Genomic DNA, 20,468 nt, shown 5'->3' with positions numbered 1-20,468 from the left:
TTATTGATTTTGGTTGTCTAGTCTTTTATTCATCCAAGGTTGTCAAAATGGAATCTTCGGATTTTTATGGTTGACCATTATAGATTTGAGACAGGATTTGGGAGGTTGATCATATCTTAATATCCTTTAGGTTAAGACCATTAAAAAGAAAGTTAGTCACGAAATTTAACATATAACTAAGTCTTAGTTTCCAAATCTAGGGATTGTATTCGACTTGGGTACTAAACCCTATGTAGTATCAAATATTAATTTCAATGTTCTCCTTAATTAAAGTTGAAGTTTACTACTATATTTTATTCAACTGTTTGTTGTAGGGATTGTGCTGTAAAGAGGAAATTTTGAGTTTTGACAAGTCCTAGATTAATTTAATTATGTTTTCAAGTTTTGGGGTCTTAGAAGAGGGTATAAGGAGGTAGGATGAAGGATTCAACAAAAAATGGGTGCTCACACTAGATATAGTTTCATGTTATTATCATACAACTTTTTATTTTTTTACATGGAACTTAAATGGATTTTAATCTTTACTAATATATTTATTTTTATTATTAATTGTTAAATAAATTTTATGTTATTTTAATTAAGTTTTATTAGTTTTCTTTATATTTAAATTATATAAAAGTATACTATTTATCAATTTTTATTAATACTTTGTGTTAATATTATTAAGTTTATTAACTTAATAATACTTATTAAGTTTAACTAATTATATTTAATTAAGTTATTATGTTAAATAAAAACTCCTTTTTCATTTTTGTTCAAGCTCAAACTACTGGTGAATATTTAACTAATGGGTATTGTATGTCAATTAATGCATATTTCTCTATCCAACCTCTAACCCTAAACTCTGCTTAGAGTTTAAAGAATCAACATTTGAATACTTTTCCTGATAAGTTGAGGCTTATACCTTTCTGGAGTTTGTGGTCCACTACCACCCATTGGTGCCCAACCGCATTCCATCCTACATAAACAAAAGCATGGATAAATAATAGTTCCCAAATTGTCACCCGTCCAAACTAAACTTATCTCCTTAATTTTTTTTCTTTGTTTCTCATTGCAAAGGCAAGAGATCATAAATAATGTTGCATCTAATTTAGCAACAAAATTAGCACCGATTAACTTGTTTATTTAAGTTTTTGTAGAATACTTTCATCAGAAATTTAGTGTTGTTCAATTATTAGTATATTAGTATCCAAAATGTATATCCCACCCCTGAAATATTTTGAAACTCCTAGATCAGGTGTATTGTTGCACCAAAGGCACGTCTACGAAGTTTGTGCATATTTTGAGAGAAGACAACATAGTGGATGATGGTTTAGTAAACATTGTTTGTAATGTTTTGTATATCCCAAAATTAAGAGTTGGGTAGTGTAATGTTTTGTTCAATTATGGTTTGTAATGTTTGTAATGTTAGAGTGTGTTTTTGTATATTAACATAATATTTCTATTTAGTTGCAATAAAATTTTAAAGTGGTTGCATCTCCACCTAGAGTAAACGTTGGGGTTAAAAAATTTATTAGTATATTAATTCTATGTAACAATATTAATTATTATATATTAAAAATGCTGTATTACCTACAAATTAAAGTAAAATTGAGCCATATACCTTAAAGGTGGGTTCACTTCCAACTATTATTAGAAGTTGTCTAATTGAAAACTCCTTTTTATATCACAAAATTAAGAATAAAATAGTATCATGTTTGGGCTAAGAGTTTTAGAGTGTGCTTTTGTATTGAGTTTGTGGAAAGGCAAGCTATGCCCTCCCTTCTACTCCTTTTTACCTAGAGTAAATTTTGGAGTTTTAAAAGATCAAATTATTAGTAAATTCTTACAAATTCTATATTTGTATTAATCATTATAATAGTATTTTAATTATATATAATTAAATTAATTATTTTATATTAATCTTCTAAATTCCATATTACTTAGTGAATTGAAGTAAAAGAAGCCTTATGACCGGGAGTTTTAGAGTATGCTCTTGTATTGCGTTAATTAGGGAAAGGTGGGCTATGCCCTTCCTCATACTTCTTATAATATTTCTATTTAATTGTAATAAAATTTTAAGGTGGTCGCCCCTCCATTTGGACTAAATTATTAGTATATTAGTACAAGTTCTATAGTTTTATTAACCATTAAGCTAGTATAATAATTGTGTATGATATATTAATTATTATATAATAATCTTCTAGATGTTATATTAGTAAGTGAAATTAAAGCAAAATGATCCTTTTAGCATTCCAAAGTAGGCTAAAGTTGATAGAATCAAAACCAAGCAATATTTTTGGGTTATGTAATGTTAAATAAATTTTTTTATCAGTGCTATTAATTTAAATTATTTTACATGGAGCTTAAATTGATTTTCATTTCTATTAGTAATTGAAAAATCAGTTTGTTTTACTTATATAAATTTTATTATTTTTCATTAGGTTTTATCAGTTTACATTGTTTTCAAATTAATAACAAATTTCTAATTATTTCTTAATTTTTATTAATACTATGTGTTAATTTTTATTCATTTAATTAAATTAAGTTTAAATAATTATAATTAATTAAGTTATTAATTTAGATAAGAAATTATTTGTGGAATTTCATTGAAGTTTATATTAGTTGTGAAATTTTAATTAATGGTATGGTAATGCAAATTTTTCGGTTCAACCCTACCTTCACTTCAAAATTAAACAAAGCAATATTAAAATTCTTTTCCTAACAAGTTGAGGCTCATACCTTTCTAAAGATGGTGACCCACCACTACCAGTTGGTGCCCAACTATATCCCATCCTGCATAAACAAAAGCATTGTACAAATTAGATGAATATTATAAATTGAATTGTTGTCCACCTAGTCCAAATTTATCTCCATTTTTTTTTTCTTTTTCTTTTTGGTTTTCTTTGGAAAGGCAAGGGATCATGAATAACATTGCTCCTAATTTAGTTACAAAGCTATGACCAATTAGCTTCTTTATTTAAGCTTCTTTTGTGCTCTCTTATCAAGAATCAAGTGTGAGTGAAATTATTTGTATCTTAGTATATTAATATCCCTAATCGTATATCCCACCCCTAGGTATAGATGCATTGAGGATATGTTTATTAAGTTTTTACATATTTTGAGAGAAGGCAACATAGTGGTTGATAGTTTAGCAAACTTTTCTTGTGATGTCTTGTGTTGTAATATATTTGTTAGGGGCCAATTCACTTTTGCCTTCTTTTAGAAATTGTTTATTTGACGACTATTTCTATAACTCAAAATTAAGAATTGCATAGTGTCATGGTTAGACTGAGAGTTCTAGAGTGTGCTCTTTCTTTGGGTTTAGGACAAGGCAAAATTTTCCCTCCTTTGTACTACATATAATATTTCTATTTAATTGCAATAAAATGTTAAGGTAGCCACTCTACATAGAGTAAATTTTGGAGTTTAAAAAAGTTATTACTATATTAGTATAAGTTCTATATTTGCATAAATCATTATACTAGTATATTAAAGCTATATACTATATTAATTATATATTAATCTTCTAAAGCTATAGCTATTTCACTAAGTGAAATTGGGGAAAAAAGGGCAATATGGTTAAGAGTTTTAGACCGTTTTTGTATTGAGTTTTGTTCAAGGCGGGCTATGCCCTCCCCCGTACTCATTATACTTCTCTTTAATTTCAATAAAATTTTAAGTTGGTTTTTCCTCTACTTGGATTAAATTTTGGGGCTGTTTTGTTTTTATACTAATCATTATACTAGTATATTAACTTTGTATAACTATATTAACTATTATACATTAATCTTCTAAATGCTATACTACTAAGCAAAATTTAGGCGAAAGGAGCCTTATGGCATTCTCAAATAGGCCAAGTTAGATAGAGTTAAACCAAGTAATATTTTTTGGTTATAATGTTAAATAAAACCATATTAATTGTTGTTAGCTTTTATTATTTTTATATGGAATTTAAATGTATTTTAATTTATATTAATAAATTCACTTTTATTATTAACTTCAAAATAATTTGTTTTATTAATATAAATTTCATTATCTTTTCATTAGATTTTTGTTAATTTACACTAATTTTAGATTAAAGACAACTTACTAATTATTTATTAATACATGGTGTAGTTTTTATTCATCTAATTAATTTATTAATCTTAAATAATTATATTTAATTAGGTTGTTATTTTAAATAAAAAAATTGTTTCTTATTTCTGTTCAAGGTTAGTCTAGTGTGGATATTTACTTAATGAATATTTTATGGAAATGTATAGTTCAAGGTCCAACCTACCATCATGATAGAATTTAATAAAACAACATTACAATTCTTTTTTGTAATCAGTCTAGTACCATACCTTTCTAAATATGGTGGTATACTGCCATCCATTGGTGCCCAACTACATTCCATCCTACATAAATAAAAATGTTGCTCAAATTAGATGAATATACTTTACCAAATTATTATCCTCCTACTCTAAACTTATCTACTTATTTTTATTTTTCTTTGCAAAGGCATGGGGTCATAAATAATGTTGCATCTCATTTAGCAGAAAAACAAAAATTGACTAACTTTTTTATTTAAGTTTCTATTGTGTTTTTCTTTACAAATCAAGCGCAAGTTAAACTATTAGTATATTTGTAATCTTAATGTATTAGTATATTAAAATCCTTCATGGTATACCATGCCACTTGAATATTTTGTATCTCCTAGTTTAGGTGATTAGCTACATTTAAGATATGTCTATTGAGTTTGTGCATATATTCTGAGAGAAAGGAACATATTGGTTGATCGTTTGGCAAACTTTTATTGTGATGATTTGTGCTACAACATATTTGACAGGATGGCTTTGCTTCTACCTTCTATTAGAAGTTATCTATTTGATGACTCTTTCTATATCCCAAAAATAAGAATTTGATGGTGTCATGGATAGGTAGGTTATGCCCTCCTTGTACTTCTTATAAGAATTCTATTCAATTGCAATAAAATTTTAAGGTGGTAGCCCCTTTACCTAGAATAAATTTTAGGGTTTCAAAAACTATTAGTGTATTATTATGAATTCTATACTTGTGGTAATCATTATATTATTATATTAATTTTATATTAGCATATTAATTATTATATATTAATCTTTTAAAAGAAATATTACTAAGTGAAAGTGAGGCAAAAAGAACCTCATGGTTGAGAGTAGGGTTGCAAATGGATCACATTGGATTCGAATCAAGGTATACCTAAATCTGATCTGAAAAACTATGGGTCCATTCTGAAGATTTTATTGGATCTTATAAACTAGATTTGGATTCAATTATGATAATGATGTCGGATATCCAAATCTGATCTGATCTGATATATGTTTTTAAAAAATTAAATAAAGAAAATATAACACACACACACACACACACATATATAAATAATCTGAAGTGAGGATATCTAAATCCAACAAAATAGGATTAGCCCAGAACATGATCCAGTCAATTTGCAACCCTAGTTGAGAGTTTTAAAGTGTTCTCTTGTATTAGGTTTGGTTAAGGTAGCTTATGTCCTTTCTTGTACTCCTTATAATATTCATATTTAATTGCAATAAAATTTTAAGGTGACTGCCCCTCCAGTTGGAGAAATTTTGGAGCTTAAAAAATTATTAGTATATTAATATTAGTTCTATATTTGTATTAATCATTATACTAGTATAATAATTCTATATAACTAAACTAATTAATATGTACTAATCTTTTAAATGCTATATTACTAAGTGAAATTGTGGCATAAAGGAGTCTTATGGCATTCCCAAATAGCCCATTTTGTATAGAATCAAACCCAAGAAATATTTTTGGGTTATCTAATGTTAAATACATTTGTGTAAATTGTTTTTGAACTTTTATTATTTATACAAGGAGCAAAAAAAGATTTTAGTTTTTACTTATAAATTCTTTTATTAATAATTGCTAAATAAGTTGGTTTTATTTGTACTAATTTTAATTTTCGTCAATAGGCTTTATTAATTTCAATTATTTTTTAAATTAATAATAGTTTACTAATTATCCATTAAGTTTTATTAATACTTTACACTAATTGTATTTAATTAAGTTATTAAGTTAAATAAAAAACCCTCTTTCTTTACTTTTGTTCCAAGCTGGATTAGTTGTTGATATTTAATTACTAGATATTTTATGACAATGGACATTTCTCAATCCAACCCTACCATCCCTTTAGAATTTATTGTAGACAACATTAAAATTCATTTCCTATAACCTGAGGATTATACTTTTCTAGAAATGGTGGTTTGCTTCCACCCATTGGTGCCAAATTGCATTCCATCTTCCATAAAGAAAAACATTATACAATTTGGATAAATAACATTTACCAAATTGTCACATATTGAGTCCAAATTTATCTCCTTACTTTTGGTTGTGTTCTTTTATGAGAAACTGAGTGCGAGTTAAATTATTAATATTAGTAAATTAATAGTAATATTTTAATATCCTTACTGGTATATCCCTCCCATGGAATATTTTGTATCTCCTAGACCAAGTGTATGGTTGCATTTAAAAAATGTCTATTGAGTTTGTTCATATTATAAGAGAAAGCATTGGTGGATAATAGTTTGCCAAACTTTGCTTGTCATGTTTTGTAATGCTACATATTTAATAGGGTAGATTCACTTCCACCTTCTATTAGAATTTGTCTATTTGATGATTGTTTATAAATTCCAAAATTAAGATTTGAAAAGTGTCATTGTTAAGGTGAGTCTTACATGGAGAGCCCTCTCCCTCCCTGTCCACATGAAATGGCTAGCCTAAGCTGCATGCAAATGTGGGGCCACCTAGCACCGATAGAAGCCCACTCCCTCTGCTTCACGAGGAAGTGGATAAAGTCACCCTACATTCATAAATGTGTTGTATGCAAGGATTAAAGTATCAGTATCAGGTATCATATCGGACAACTTGGATACGGATACGGATATGGATATGCTTGAGAAACGTATGGATACTAATGACAAATATAAAAATTCTTGAATATGCTAAGGAAATGCATATAAATTCAATAATTATATTAATAATTTCAAGTTTGATGTCAAAATAACTATAGATAACATATAAATACATAGGAATTGTATATTTTAATGGTATATCAAAAGAAATATATTATTATTGATATAGTGGGATGTACAGATATTATACAATTTTATTGATAATGCATCAATTTTTATTTTTATTAAAATCCAAGGCACAAAAAATATTCCACCATTATATTTGAATTATTATATCAATTATTTTTATTTTAATATTTCAATTTTTAACATCAACTAAAAATTAATTTGAAAATGTTAAATAATACTCACTTTTGTAAACAATAAATATGTTTGTATAAAATGTAAATGAAATTTCGAAGATGCATATCATATGAAAATTCATAAATTTTAATTACTAAAATAATTATTTATTATTAATATTTTTTATTTTTATGAATTTTTTAAAATAAAAATTAATTTTTATTTAAATGTAGATTAGTGGATTTGATATATTCAATTTATATTATATTCTCAAATATCTTGTAAACAATATTTTGTCTTTGTAATAATAAATACATTGTTATTTAATGCAAATTGAAATATTAATTAATAATTTATAAAATAGTTATGATAATTTATCAAGGCTACATAAATAATTCTAAGTATTAAAATAATTATTCTATTAATATTATTTTTATGTGTATAAATATATTGAAATTAAAAATCATTTATATATTTTTGGATTTGATAAATTATTTATTTTATAGGTTTATAAAATAATAATTTTAAATATTATTCTTCTTAATTTGTAATTGGAGTTATTGAATATACTCTGTGTAGATTAAATGTGATAATTGTTTCAATAAAAGAAAATGTATTTCATTTATTATCACGAAATGGAAGGTGACTTAATGGTTAAGATCCTTGCACTCTTGGATCTAGCCCGACTCGGTTTTCAGGGATCTAATCGCGCTTGAATCGTTTTTTCTAGTGAACGCAATATCGCTCTTTTCTGTGCGATACACTAGTTCGATATGCCTTTGTATCGGTGCTTATTAGTCGATACATTGCGATATGCACCGATACAGTGATGTAACATAATACAGTTTCAGTCGTGGCATATCCCATATCTTCCCCTACCGATACCGATACGATATGCGCGATACGGGATGTATCAACTGTTGATATTTTAATCCTTGGCTATATGGGCTAAACAGCTGATGTGCCACCATCAACTGTCGAACATACTGGCCAGTGGCCACCTAGCTTGCCCCTCTTGCCATGTTTCAATCGAGTCTTGAGGTCTATATATGTGTAAGTCGCCACCCTCCAAATGTATGTATTCTGACTTTGACTCTGTGATTCTTGCTATTGCACCCTATCACCTCAGAGACCTCAACATTTATTGACATAAGCATCGGAGTTTCACTTGGGCCCTTTAACACTGTTTTTTGCAGATTCGTCTACTATAAATCCCTATTGAGCTCTAGAGCATCATTGCTAGCAAGGATCAAGCACTTCTGATATTCACCAATTTTTAAATTAACAACAATTTACTAATCTTTAGAATTTAATGCAATAATATAAAATTCTTTCCATTATAAATTTATACTCATACCTCTCTGGAGGTGATGGTCCAATTCCAATGATTGATGCCCAAGCCCATTCCATCCTACAATAAATAAAAGCATTGCACAAATTGATCTCATAGCCACCTAGTCCATGAATGAATAAATACTCTTTAACAAACTGCCCATTCCATCCTACAATAAATAAAAGCATTGCACAAATTGCCCAAATCCATGAATGAATACTTTTAATTAACAAACTATTAGCCACCTAGTCCAAATTTATCTCATAGTTTTTGTTTTTTCTTTGCAAATGAAAATGATCATAAAATATGTTGTTACTAATTTGGCAACAAAATTAAAATCTTTTAATTTCTTTGTTAAGTTTCTATTATGTGTTCTTATATTGGGAATTGGGTATGTGTTAAATTACTAATAGATTAGTATAAATTCTATATTTGTGTTAATCATTATAATAGTATATAAAATCTAGATTACAATATTAATTATTACACACTAATTTTCTAAATGATATATTAGTAAGTAAAATTGATATGAAAGGAGCTTTATGGCATTACCAAGTAGGTCAAGTTGGATAGAGTCCAACCAAAACATTATTTATGGGTTATATGTTCTTAAATAAATCCACATTGATTGCTATTATATTTTAAATACTTTATAATGAACTTAAAATAGATTTTAATTTTTATTAATTATTTTTAAATAATTCTTTTTTAATTATATAATTTTTTATTATTTTTAATTAATATTTTTATATTTCAATTATTTTTAAATTCATAAAAGTTTACTAATCATTATTAATTTATATTAATACTTTGTTTCAGTTTTTGTTAAGTTAATGAATTTATTAAGTTTAATTAATTATATGTAATTAATCTATTGAGTTAAATAAAAATTCCTTTTTATTTTCACCCAAGGCTAGATTGGTGGAAGATATTTAATTAATGGATACTTTGTAGTGGCGTGTATTCATTTCTTGGTATAACCCAACCATCTCTTTAAAATTCAATGCAATAACATTGGAATTCTTTCCTTCATAAGTTGATATCCATACATCTCTGGAGGTGGTGGTTCATAGTCACTTATTGGTGCACAAGTCCACTCCGTCCTGCATAAACAAAAACATTGTACAAATTGAATGAAGTAATATTTATCAAGCTGTCACCCACCCGATCTAGCTTTATCTTCCTGTTTTTGTTTTTCCTTTCAAAAGGAAGGGATCATAAATAATGTCACACCTGACTTTTCTACAAAATTAGTATCAATTAACTTATTTATTAAGATTTTATAGTATTCTTCTACTAGGTGTTTATTAATTATTAGTGTATTAGTATAAACATTATGTTTGTATTAGTCATTAAACTAGTATATGAATTATATATTACTATATTATTTATTATACATTAGTTCTTTAAATACTATATTATTCAGTGAAATTAATCAAAAGAAAAGGAAAGTTATGGCATTCTTAAGGAGGCCAAGATTGGATAGAGTCCAACCTAAGCATTAATTTTTTATTATGTATTGTTAAATAAGTTTGTATTAATTGTTATTAATTTTTTTACAATTTCGAAATATAAATGGATCTTAATTATTATTACTAACAAATTTATTTTTATTTGTAATTTTTCAATAAATTAGTTTTATTTATAATAATTTATTAAATTTTTATTAGATTTTATTATTTTCCGATGGTGCGCGATCCGGTCACTCCTATTTGGTAGGGCTATGCTCCCAGTTGGCGACGGACTAAGTACCTGTGAAGGAGAAGGTGAAGGGTTCCCGGGGAGCTCGCCTGGTGGGAATACTCCGATGCTTAAGTTAGAATTGAGAGAGTTGCACAGAAAATAAAGGCTAAGATTGAGGATGCACAATTACCCTTTTTCCTTGGGTTCGAGACCCTTATATACCAATTCCCTGTTAAATCAGGCGTAACCGCCTTTGATTCCCTGTTGTAGCCGTTATTTGCCAAGGCTGAGTTGATTGGTGTAGGTAGTCGTCACAGAGTACGGTCCTGTCAAATAAGAGATGTTTTTCAGGGTTGGCAGACACGATGCCGCCTGGTGAGAGACATGGGCACAGTCCTCTGGACTGGCAGGTGCTACGCCGCCAATCAAGGGACGTGGGAGTAGTCTGGCGGGTACAGTCTTGTTAGACAAGAAACTTCCTAAAGACTCTGATTCGCTCAATAGCAAGCTACTTTGTAGTGAGCTACCCCATAGCGAGCTACTAGTGGCGTGCCAAGGTGATTCCACCTGAGATGTCTCTTGGAGCGAGCTGATTGCTCCAGTTCACGAACAAGGATAGACTTGACTTGGAGTGTCCCTACCTCTGGATGTTGGCGTACTCGAGCTCGCTTTGTGGCGAGCTGACGCTTGCCGAGCTGTCGTCTGTGCTGAATCACATCCACGTGTCATCTGTGTCAAGTCACATCCACATGTCATCTAGTTAGGAGGTTGAGTCAAATCACCCTCCATCAATTACCCCCCACTCCTTGGGCTAAGGGTCTTGCCCTGGTGCGGGGAGTTCATGAGGTGATGGGTGGATATGACCCCTAATTCAAACCGTCTTGCCTGATCGCGTGAGGTACATGTGCGGATGTCGTACAATTTATAGATTCCTTGGGCACCAAAAAAATGTGCCAATTTGCCTTTAGTCTCAAAGGACGTGCAGTCAGTTTTATTGTGAGCTATCAGATTCGCCTTAATCGAGACCATTGGTTTTCGGGCACAGTGGCTATAAATAGGGGGCCCCAGGCCTCATTTTTTTTTACACCAACTTGCCTTGCTTTCGATTCTAAGGTCGTGCCTTCGCCTTGTTTGCTCGAGCTCTCCCATTCGCATTGCCTTTTTCAATTTACTCTTTTCCGGTGAGTCCTCTGTCTTGTCAAACAATGTCTGGGTACCGGTGCAATGGTGTCTTTTCTCGGGAGGGTAACCAGGATTGAGGTCCCCTTAAACTCAGTGGGAGCTTGGGGGTTCCCCGAGGGGCAGCCTCTGGAGGCTTGGGAGGCCTTCGGTAACTTGGCTTCTACTTCTCGAAGTCAGGAACCGGATAGCTTCGGCCCTTCCTCAATGTCAATGGAGAGACTCTGGGCCCTGGTTTTCTAGTACGATCTCCCCAGGGTGCTTACTTATAGCCTCCCAACCGATGACTATCCCTAGGAGCACGATCAAGACGAGATCATGATTTTTGAGGAGCAACTCGTGGCTGGTCTTCGGCTCCCTCTGCACCCTTTAATAGTGGAGGTCCTCACCCACTTCAACGTCACCATAGACCAATTGCACCCAAACTCTATTCAAAACTTGGTGGGAACTATTTTTTGTTCTTTGAGTACTGTCTTCCTCTATCTCTCAACACTTTTGCTTACATTTGTCCATTAAGAATGCCTCCCCCGGAGGCCCTCCAGATAGGCACTCTTATTATTTTTCCCCCGTCCTGGCTTTAAGCTTCTCCACGAGATGCCCAACAGGATCCCACCCTGGAAGCGGGGTTATTTTGTAGTTCGCAACCCCGAGGGGTGGCCCTTTCCGACCCACTAGAGGGGTGCCATTCAGGATCCGGGTATTAGCTTGGACCTAAAGGTTCAGGAAATGCTGTAGTCCTGGGCAGCGGTTTGCTTCCTCTGTTCGGGTTACTTGGCTGAGGACAAGCTTGTGCAGGCCAGCCTGAGCCCCGGTAGGTCACCCTTAGGTCTTTCTTCCTTCCCTTTTTTTTTTTTTTTGCGAGCTGGGCTAACACCTTTTGATTCTCCAACCTTAGTCTTCACGGCATCACAATGAAGGGTCTGGCCTCGGAGACTACAAACGCCATGGAGGAGGAGGAGCCTGACTCCTTGGACGAGACTAACGAGGGCATGGAGGTGGTGGATCCATAATATTGGGTTTTTCTTCTTTTTCTTCTGGATCTTGGAGTGGATGTCCCTAGGTGGCTGTGCCCGGTTTTCTCTTCTTTTCTTTCTTTCTTGATGTGTCTTCCCGGGCCGTTAGGCCTGTTTTTTTTTTTTTTTTTGGTAAGAACCTTTTGTTTTTAATGAAGTATTTGTTTTCACTTAAAATGGTTCTTTCTTTATTCAAGTCATGTAGGTAGGTTACCCGAGTTATCGAGCTGTCGAGCTGGCAACAAGCAAGGGTAACCTAAAGTAAGAATCGCTTCGAATTACGCGAGCTACCCTGAACCATCAGGCTACCAAGCTTAGTCTGCCAACACTGTAGAGGCGACTGGGACTTAGAGTGTCGAGGTCTTTCGCTAGCTCGGCATTCTAGCCCTTAGGCTGGGGGAGTGACTTATAGTCCACTCTCCTAGAGTTTGCCCATGCTGAAGAGGCGACTGGGTCTTAGAGTGCTGAGGTCTTTCGTTAGCTCGGCATTTTAGCCCTTAGGTTGGGGGAGCGACTTATAATCGACTCTCCTAGAGTTCGCCCATGCCAAAGAGGCGATTGGGTCTTAGAGTGTCGAGGTCTTTCGTTAGCTCGGCATTTTAGCCCTTAGGCTGGAAGAGTGACTTATAGTCTGCTCTCCTAGGTAATTACAAGTAATATTGTCTTAAGTTGACAATATTCCATGCTCGAGGTACCTGCTTTCCTTCTAGGGTTTCAAGCTTGGACGTTCCTTCCCCGAGCACCCACTTTACTCGGTGGGGTCCTTCCTAATATGGCCCGAGCTTACCGACACCAGGCTCAGGTATCATAACTTTACGGAGAACCAGGTCTCCAACACAAAGGTTCCGCTTCTTAACCCTGGCGTTATAATACCGAGCTACTTGCTGCTGGTAAGTCGCGGTCCTAAAGTATGCAAGATCACGTACCTCGTCATGTAGGTCGAGGTTGGTATGCAGCTCGTCTTCGTTTACTTCATCATTGAACACTTCTAGACATAACATGGGAACCTCAATATCGGCCGGGACCACTGCCTTGGTGCCATAAGTGAGATTGAAGGGGGTCTCGCCTGTTGCAGTTTTCATCGTGGTTCGATAGGCCCATAGTACGCTGTGCAGCTCGTCTGCCCATAGTCCCTTAGCTCGGTCCAGGTGTGCATTCAGTACACGAAGAATGGCTCTATTTGTGACTTTCGCTTGGCCGTTCGCTTGAGGGTGCACCACCGAGGTGAAATTTTGTTGGATACCCATATCTTTACACCAGTTCTAGAATTTGATGTCCTCGAACTGCTTGTCGTTGTTAGAGATGAGTACTCGGGGAAACCCGAAATGGCACACTATGTTCTTCCAAAAGAAGTTCTGCACATTCCGCAATGTGATCGTTGCAAGAGGTTCAACCTCCACTCACTTAGTAAAATAATCAACTACCAATACTAACAACTTCCTTTGCCCTATCGTTGGTGGAAATAGTCCGAGTATATTGATCCCCCATTGTGCAAAGGGCCACAGGCTGGTGAGATACCTTAGGTCGGTGGCAGGCTGGTGGTGGATGTTGGTGTGCTTCTAACACTTATCACACCTTCTGATGAGTTCGATCGCATCTGCCTTCAATATTGGCCAATAATACCCCTTTCGTAGTGCTTTCTAGGAGAGAGCATTGCCCCCCAAGTGTCCACTGCATAGGCCCTCATGAGTGTCCCGGAGTATGAGCTCTGCCTCAAAAGGTCACAAGCATCGTAGATAAGGGAGTGTGTAAGATCTTCGGTACATCCATTTGTCTATTATGACGTATTTGGCTGCCTGATGCTCTACCCTTTTGGCAGCATTACAGTTCGCAGGGAGGGTCCCGTGTAGCAGGTAACTCGTAAGTGGATCAATCCAGCTCGGCTTTGCTTGTGCGACAGGAGCAACCTCCTCTGCCCCCCCCCCCCCCCGATAATGCTAGGCCGAGGCAAGTTCTTTGTGTACATGGTTCTCAGGGTATTATCACTTGTGCTAACAAATTGGGACAAGGCATTCGACCTCAGTGTTCTCAGATCTCAGGATTTGCTTGATGAAGTGGGATTGGAAGTTGAGCAGAGCCTCTCTGACTTTGGCTAAGTAGGCGACCATGATTGGTTCACGAGCTTCATATTCACCTGTGACTTGGTTGACCACGAGCTAGGAATCACTGCAGATGACGATGTGCTTGGCTTTTACTTTGTTCGCTAAGGCTAGCCCAGCTATAAATGCCTCGTACTCTACTTCATTGTTGGATGCAATGAACTCAAAACATAGCGCATACTCCAGTTTCACGCCGCTTGGCCCGTACAGAACGATTCCAGCCCCGCTGCCCTGCTGATTTGATGAGCCGTCTACATGGAGGATCCATGGCTCCTCATCCCAGGTCGAGTTTTGTCTAACCATGAGAGAGGTTGCGCTAGTTGGAATTTCCTCACTGTACTCGGGCTGGCTAATTCAGGGGCCTCGGTGCTGAAAGTACATTCTGCGACAAAGTCAACTAAGGCTTGGGCTTTGATAGCAGTTCACGGCTTATACTGCATGTTGTACTCGCTGAGCTCGATGGCCCACTTCGTCAACCTACCAAAGACCTCGGGCTTGAGCAAGACTTGCCTCAGAGGCTTATTAGTGAGGATGAAGATCGTATGAGCTTGGAAGTACAGTCGAAGCTTCCAAGCTGCGACGACTAGTGCGTACGCTAACTTCTCGATCTCTGGGTACCTGATCTCTGCCCCCTGCAACACTTTGCTAACATAGTAGATAGGTCGTTGCACCCGATCTACTTCTCTTATTAGTACCGAGCTGACCACCTCATCACTTGTGGATAGGTACAGGTCCAAAATATCACCCTCCTCAAGTTGGGTTAAGACGGGGATACTGGCGAGGTACCTTTTTAGCTCGTCGAAAGTGAGCTGGCACTCATTAGTCCATTCAAAGCCTTTGCTTTTTATAGCCCTAAAGAAGGGCAGACAACGATCTGCTGATCTGGACATGAAGCAGCTCAAAGCAGCTATAAGACCATTCAGCCTCTGAACATCCTTCAATTTCTGGGGTGGTCTCATATCTAAGATAGCCTTAATTTTATCCGGGTTGGCCTCAATGCCATGCCGGTTAACGATGTACCCTAGGAATTTACCCAAGGTGACACCGAAAACACACTTGTTTGTGTTTAATTTCATGTTAAATTTACGCAAGATTTCAAAGATAGAACATAAGTCCTTTATTAAATCATTTGAAAATTGAGTTTTGACAACCATGTCGTCTACATAGCATTCTACTTTCTTGCCGATCAACGCCTCAAATAATTTGTTCACAAGTCTTTGGAATGTAGCCCCAGCATTTTTCAGTCCAAAGGGCATGACCTTGTAACAGTACAAGCCTAGCTCGGTTATGAAGGTTGTTTTCTCTTCATCAGTAGGGTCCATTCTGATATGATTATAGCCCGAGTAAGCATCCAAGAAGCTCAACAACTCATGCTCTGAGGTCGCATCCACCAAATGGTCGATCTTGGGGAGTGGGAAGCAGTCCTTTGAGCAAGCTTGGTTCAAGTCGATATAATCGATGCACATGCGCCATTTACCATTAGCCTTTTTTACTAGAACGGGGTTGACCACCCAGTTCGGGTAATGGACTTCTCTGATAAAATCGGCTACGAGGAGCTTCCTGACCTCCTTGTCAACTGCTCTCCAATGCTCTGGGGCTAGGTTGCATTTCTTCTGTCTAACGGGCCTAAGTACTGGATCAGTGTTTAGTTTGTGAGTGATGATGCTAGAGTTTATGCCGGGCATCTCTGCCGCAGACCATGCAAAAACATCTAAATTTTTAAGTAAGAAACTTACCAGTTGAGATTGCAGAGACTCCTCGACTGAAGCACCGATCTAGAGTGTCCAAGTTGGGTCCTCTGTTGATGTTGGCACAGGAACAGTCTCTTCCATAGGCATAGCACGTTCTCCGCAATGCTCCGCAGGTCGCTCCAGCTCAAGGTCGTCTTCTATCTTGGCTTTCCCTTTGAGAGCAGCGACGTAGCATTTGCGAGACTCGAGTTAATCGCCTCACGCTACCCCAACTCCGAAGTCCGTGGGGAACTTCATCACCAAATAATAGGTGCAGACCACCACACGTAGTGCATGGGTGATGGGCCGACCTATTATGGCATTGTACGGGGAGGTAGTTGCGACCACCAAAAAGTCGTGGTTGAGCCTCACTATGCTAGGAAAAGTGCCGACATCCACGGGTATAGTGATTCTCCCTAAGGGCCTGACTTCCTCTCCGCTAAAGCCCACCAAGGGAGTACTCGCAGGCTTGAGGTCGCTCTCTTGGAGCTGAAGCTTGCTGAACGCGGCTTTGAAGAGAATGTCTGTCGAGCTACCGGAGTCGACGAGGACGTGCTTTACCTCGAAATCATTGATCCTTATCTTCATGATGAGCACATCGTCGTGGGGGTAGTGGACCTCATGCATGTCATCTTCAGTGAAGAAGATCGGTTCCTTTGTCCTTGGCTGCTTCGGGGGGTTCTGCTCTTCCCTTCTGATCTCATGAGCCGAGGTCAGAGCTGCGGCCGAGGTACAGCCCACGACAATCAATCCTCTAGTGATCATGTGTATGGTCCCCCGAACTGGCCTCTCTTCGGGGGGCTGCCTCTATAGTTGCTCGCCTTGTCTGTTCCTGGACTCGGGAGCATCTCTGCCTTGCTCCCGTTGCTGTCCTTCTTTATTATCATTTCGTACAAAATTTCTTAAATATCCATGATGGATGAGCTCCTCTATCTCATCGCAGAGGTTCTTTCAACTTTTGGTACTATGATTGTGATCTTTATGAAAATTACAACTTTCGGTACTATGGCGGATGAGCCCCTCTCAGTCGAGGCAGCCACTTCACATACGAGGCATCCTTAATCGCCATGAGGATCTCGGCCTGCTTTGTGTTTAGAGGTTTGTAGTCTATCCTTTCTTCTGGAAGGGCCCGAAAAGGCTGACATGGTCTTCCTCCCCGAGTTGGGTCTTTCTTCTTCTTGTTGTCCCCATGGGCCGAGGACTCAGCTTCTCTTTTCCTCTTCTTAGGAAAGTTTTTGTTCTTCTGGTTAATCTCCTCCTCCATCCCTATGAATTGGTCTGCGAGCTTGAGGAAATCGGTCACAACCTTAGGCCGGTTGACAACTACATGCCACTTGAACTCCTTGTGTGTTATGCCTCTCTTGGCTGCTGTGATCCTCACTGCGGGGTCCAAGTCAGGTATCTGTAGACAAGCATCATTAAACTGCTTGATGTAGTTGCAGATAGACTCCCCTTCCCTTTGGACTATGCCGAGGAGACTTTCTTGGGTTCTCAAGCATCTTTTATTGGTGACAAAGTGGGAGGTGAAGACCTACATGAACTGCGCCCAACATTTTATTGTCCCGGGTGTGAGGTTCCTATACCACGTGTGGGCCACTCCTTTGAAGGTGGTAGAGAAGGCTACGCACATGTAGGACTCACTCGCTCTTGGCAATTGCATCTACGAATGAAAGGCATCTACATGATCATTCAGGTCGAACGATCCATCATATTTGTCCAAGGGAGGTAGTTTGAAGTCATTGGGCATTGGGACAACCAAGAGTTTAGGAGACAGAGGGGATGGTACAGAGAGGAGCGGAGCGGCTTTCACTGCTCCTGAGCTTGCTTCTTTTAGCTCAGGCAAATCCTGGGCTGTGGCTCAGTGAGCTCGGTGGCGTCTCCGTTGTTTCTTCATCGGCTCCACGTTGGTGTTGTTGGCCTCAGTGTTGTCAGGCATAGTTTTCGTGGGGAGTGGTTCAAATTGCTGATGATGACTATGGATAGAGGGGCATTGCCTGGAGTCTGCAGCCAAGACCTCGAATTGGTTCTCCACAAGTAGGAGCTCGAACTCCGAAAACCAAGGCAATGCGGGTCTGGTAGGCTGGGGCCCTCCCGACCTGACTGTGTGCGGCGAGGCAGGGGTGGCTGGTCTCTCTATCCTATCACAGGACGAGACTTGGCTCTTGAGAGGATTCTGGGTCTGGAAGGTCTCTCCACGGTGAGAAGGACATTCGTTCTGATGGCAAGTTCTGGCTTGCTGTGCAACTGGATGTGGAGGAGGAAGCTACTGCTAGTTCTGAGACGGCGGTGGAAACTACTACTGGTAATGATGCTCATCAACTTGGTGGAGCATTTGTTGCTGATATAGTTGGAACTGTCGAACCTGTTGCATATGAGCTTGCATAGCTCACATGCACTGCACCAGGTCTTCAAGCTGGTTTTGGCCGGCCACTGGGGGATAATGAAGGGCTCCGCGAAGGTCATTCCAACTATGGAGGGGAGTGGAGCGTTCACGGGTGCCATTGTCCAAGGCATGTTCAGAATGGGAACTCCATCCGTAGAGGGGGGGATGGGGAACTGTCCAATGCACACTGTTGGGACATGAAGTTGTTCCCCGGCGGTGTTCATTTCTACACTGCGTCTGGCGTTGCTGGAGAAAGACATGGAAACTCAAGTCTGTAAAATTTGGTGGAAGGCTTTTTCAAGTGATTCCCACAGATGGCACCAATTGATGGTGCGCAATTTGGTCACTCCTAGCTAGTAGGGCTATGCTCCCAACTGGCGATAGACTAAGTACCTGCAAAGGAGAAGGTGAAGGGTTCTTGGGGAGCTTGCCCGATGGGAACACTCCAATGCTTAAGTTAGAATTGAGAGAGTTGCACAGAAAATAAAGGCTGAGAGTGAAGATACGCATTTACCTTTTTTCCTTGGGGTCGGGACCCTTATATACAAATTCCCTGTTAAATCGGGAGTAATTGCTTTTGATTCTCTACTGTAGCCGTTATTTGCCAGGGGTGAGTTGATTGGCGCAGGTAGCCATCATAGAGTACGGTCCTGTCAGATAAGAGACTTTTTCGGTGTTGGCAGACACTACACCACCTATCGAGAGACGTGGGCATAGTCCTCTGGACTAGCAAGTACTGCACCACCAATCAAGGGACGTGGAAGCAGTCTAGCGGGTACAGTCTTGTCAGACAAGAAACTTCTTGAAAACTCTGATTCGCTCAATAGTGAGCTGATTCCACCTGAGATGTCTCTTGTAGTGAGCTGATTGCTCCAGTTCGCGAACAAGGATAGACTTGACTCGGAGTGTCCCTACCTCTGGATGTTGACGTACTTGAGCTCGCTTTGTGGCGAGTTGACGCTTGCCGAGCTGTCATTTGTGCCGAATCACGTTCATTTATCGTCTGTGTCAAGTCACGTCCACGTGTCATCTAGTTAGGAGGTTGAGTCAAATCACCCTCCATCATTTTCCATTATTTTCAATCTAATAAAATCTTACTATTTATTTATTAAATTTTTAATCTAACAGTTATATTTAATTATGTTATTAAGTTAATTAGAAAAGCTCATTTTTTTCATCTATTAGTAGGAGATATTAAATTAATGTATAGTTTATAGCGATGTGCATGCATTTCTAGTTCAACCCTACTATCCCTTTAGAATTCAATGCAACAATATTAGAATTCCATCTCTAAAACATTGATGCCCATACATTTCTGCTGAAGGTTGTTCTCCACCACCACTTATTGGTGCCCAAGTCCATTCCATCCTGCATAAACAATAACATTGTATAAATTGGATGAATGATCTTTACGAAACTGCCACCCCAACCTATCTAGCTTATCTTGTTCATTTTATTTTTCCTTTTAAGTGAAAGGGATCATAATGCCACACCTAATTTAGATAAGTTCATAATAATTGTTATTAATTCGTTATTACTTTTACAAAGAACTAAAATGGATTTTAATTTTTATTATAAACTTATTTTTATTGGTAATTGCTAAATACATTTTTTATTTATTTAAATGCTATTAATTTTAATTAGTTTTTATTAATTTCCAATATTTAAATTTATAAAAATTTACGAATTATTTATTAAGTTAATTGACTTATTAAGTTTGATTCATCAACTATCTCCATGTGGCACTTTCCAATGCAAGGGCCTTGCATGTTACAATTTCACATACTATCATCTACGATAATTAAAATTT

General features: G+C 36.9%; 1 protein-coding gene across 1 annotated transcript in view; it reads right to left on the bottom strand.

Annotated features, from left to right (window-relative positions):
- LOC148844130 (UPF0481 protein At3g47200-like) overlaps positions 1 to 20,025 on the bottom strand; it is a 31,012-nt gene extending 10,987 nt beyond the window's left edge. Inside the window, exons 1-5 of the mRNA XM_088956888.1 lie at positions 19,970 to 20,025; positions 9,621 to 9,674; positions 8,596 to 8,649; positions 2,722 to 2,775; positions 905 to 958 (exon numbers count right to left, since the gene is read on the bottom strand). Of these exons, the coding sequence (XP_088813014.1) occupies positions 905 to 958; positions 2,722 to 2,775; positions 8,596 to 8,649; positions 9,621 to 9,674; positions 19,970 to 20,025 (272 nt within the window). The remainder of the gene's footprint in view (positions 1 to 904; positions 959 to 2,721; positions 2,776 to 8,595; positions 8,650 to 9,620; positions 9,675 to 19,969) is intronic.
- Positions 20,026 to 20,468: the final 443 nt, after the last annotated feature.

This window comes from Nelumbo lutea, chromosome 8 (genome assembly GCF_056320005.1).
Source record: "Nelumbo lutea isolate HS-2025 chromosome 8, American lotus-T2T, whole genome shotgun sequence".
Taxonomy (NCBI): Eukaryota; Viridiplantae; Streptophyta; class Magnoliopsida; order Proteales; family Nelumbonaceae; genus Nelumbo; species Nelumbo lutea.
The sequence above is the reverse complement of the archived record's forward strand: the minus strand, read 5'-3'. Positions and strand labels throughout refer to the sequence as shown.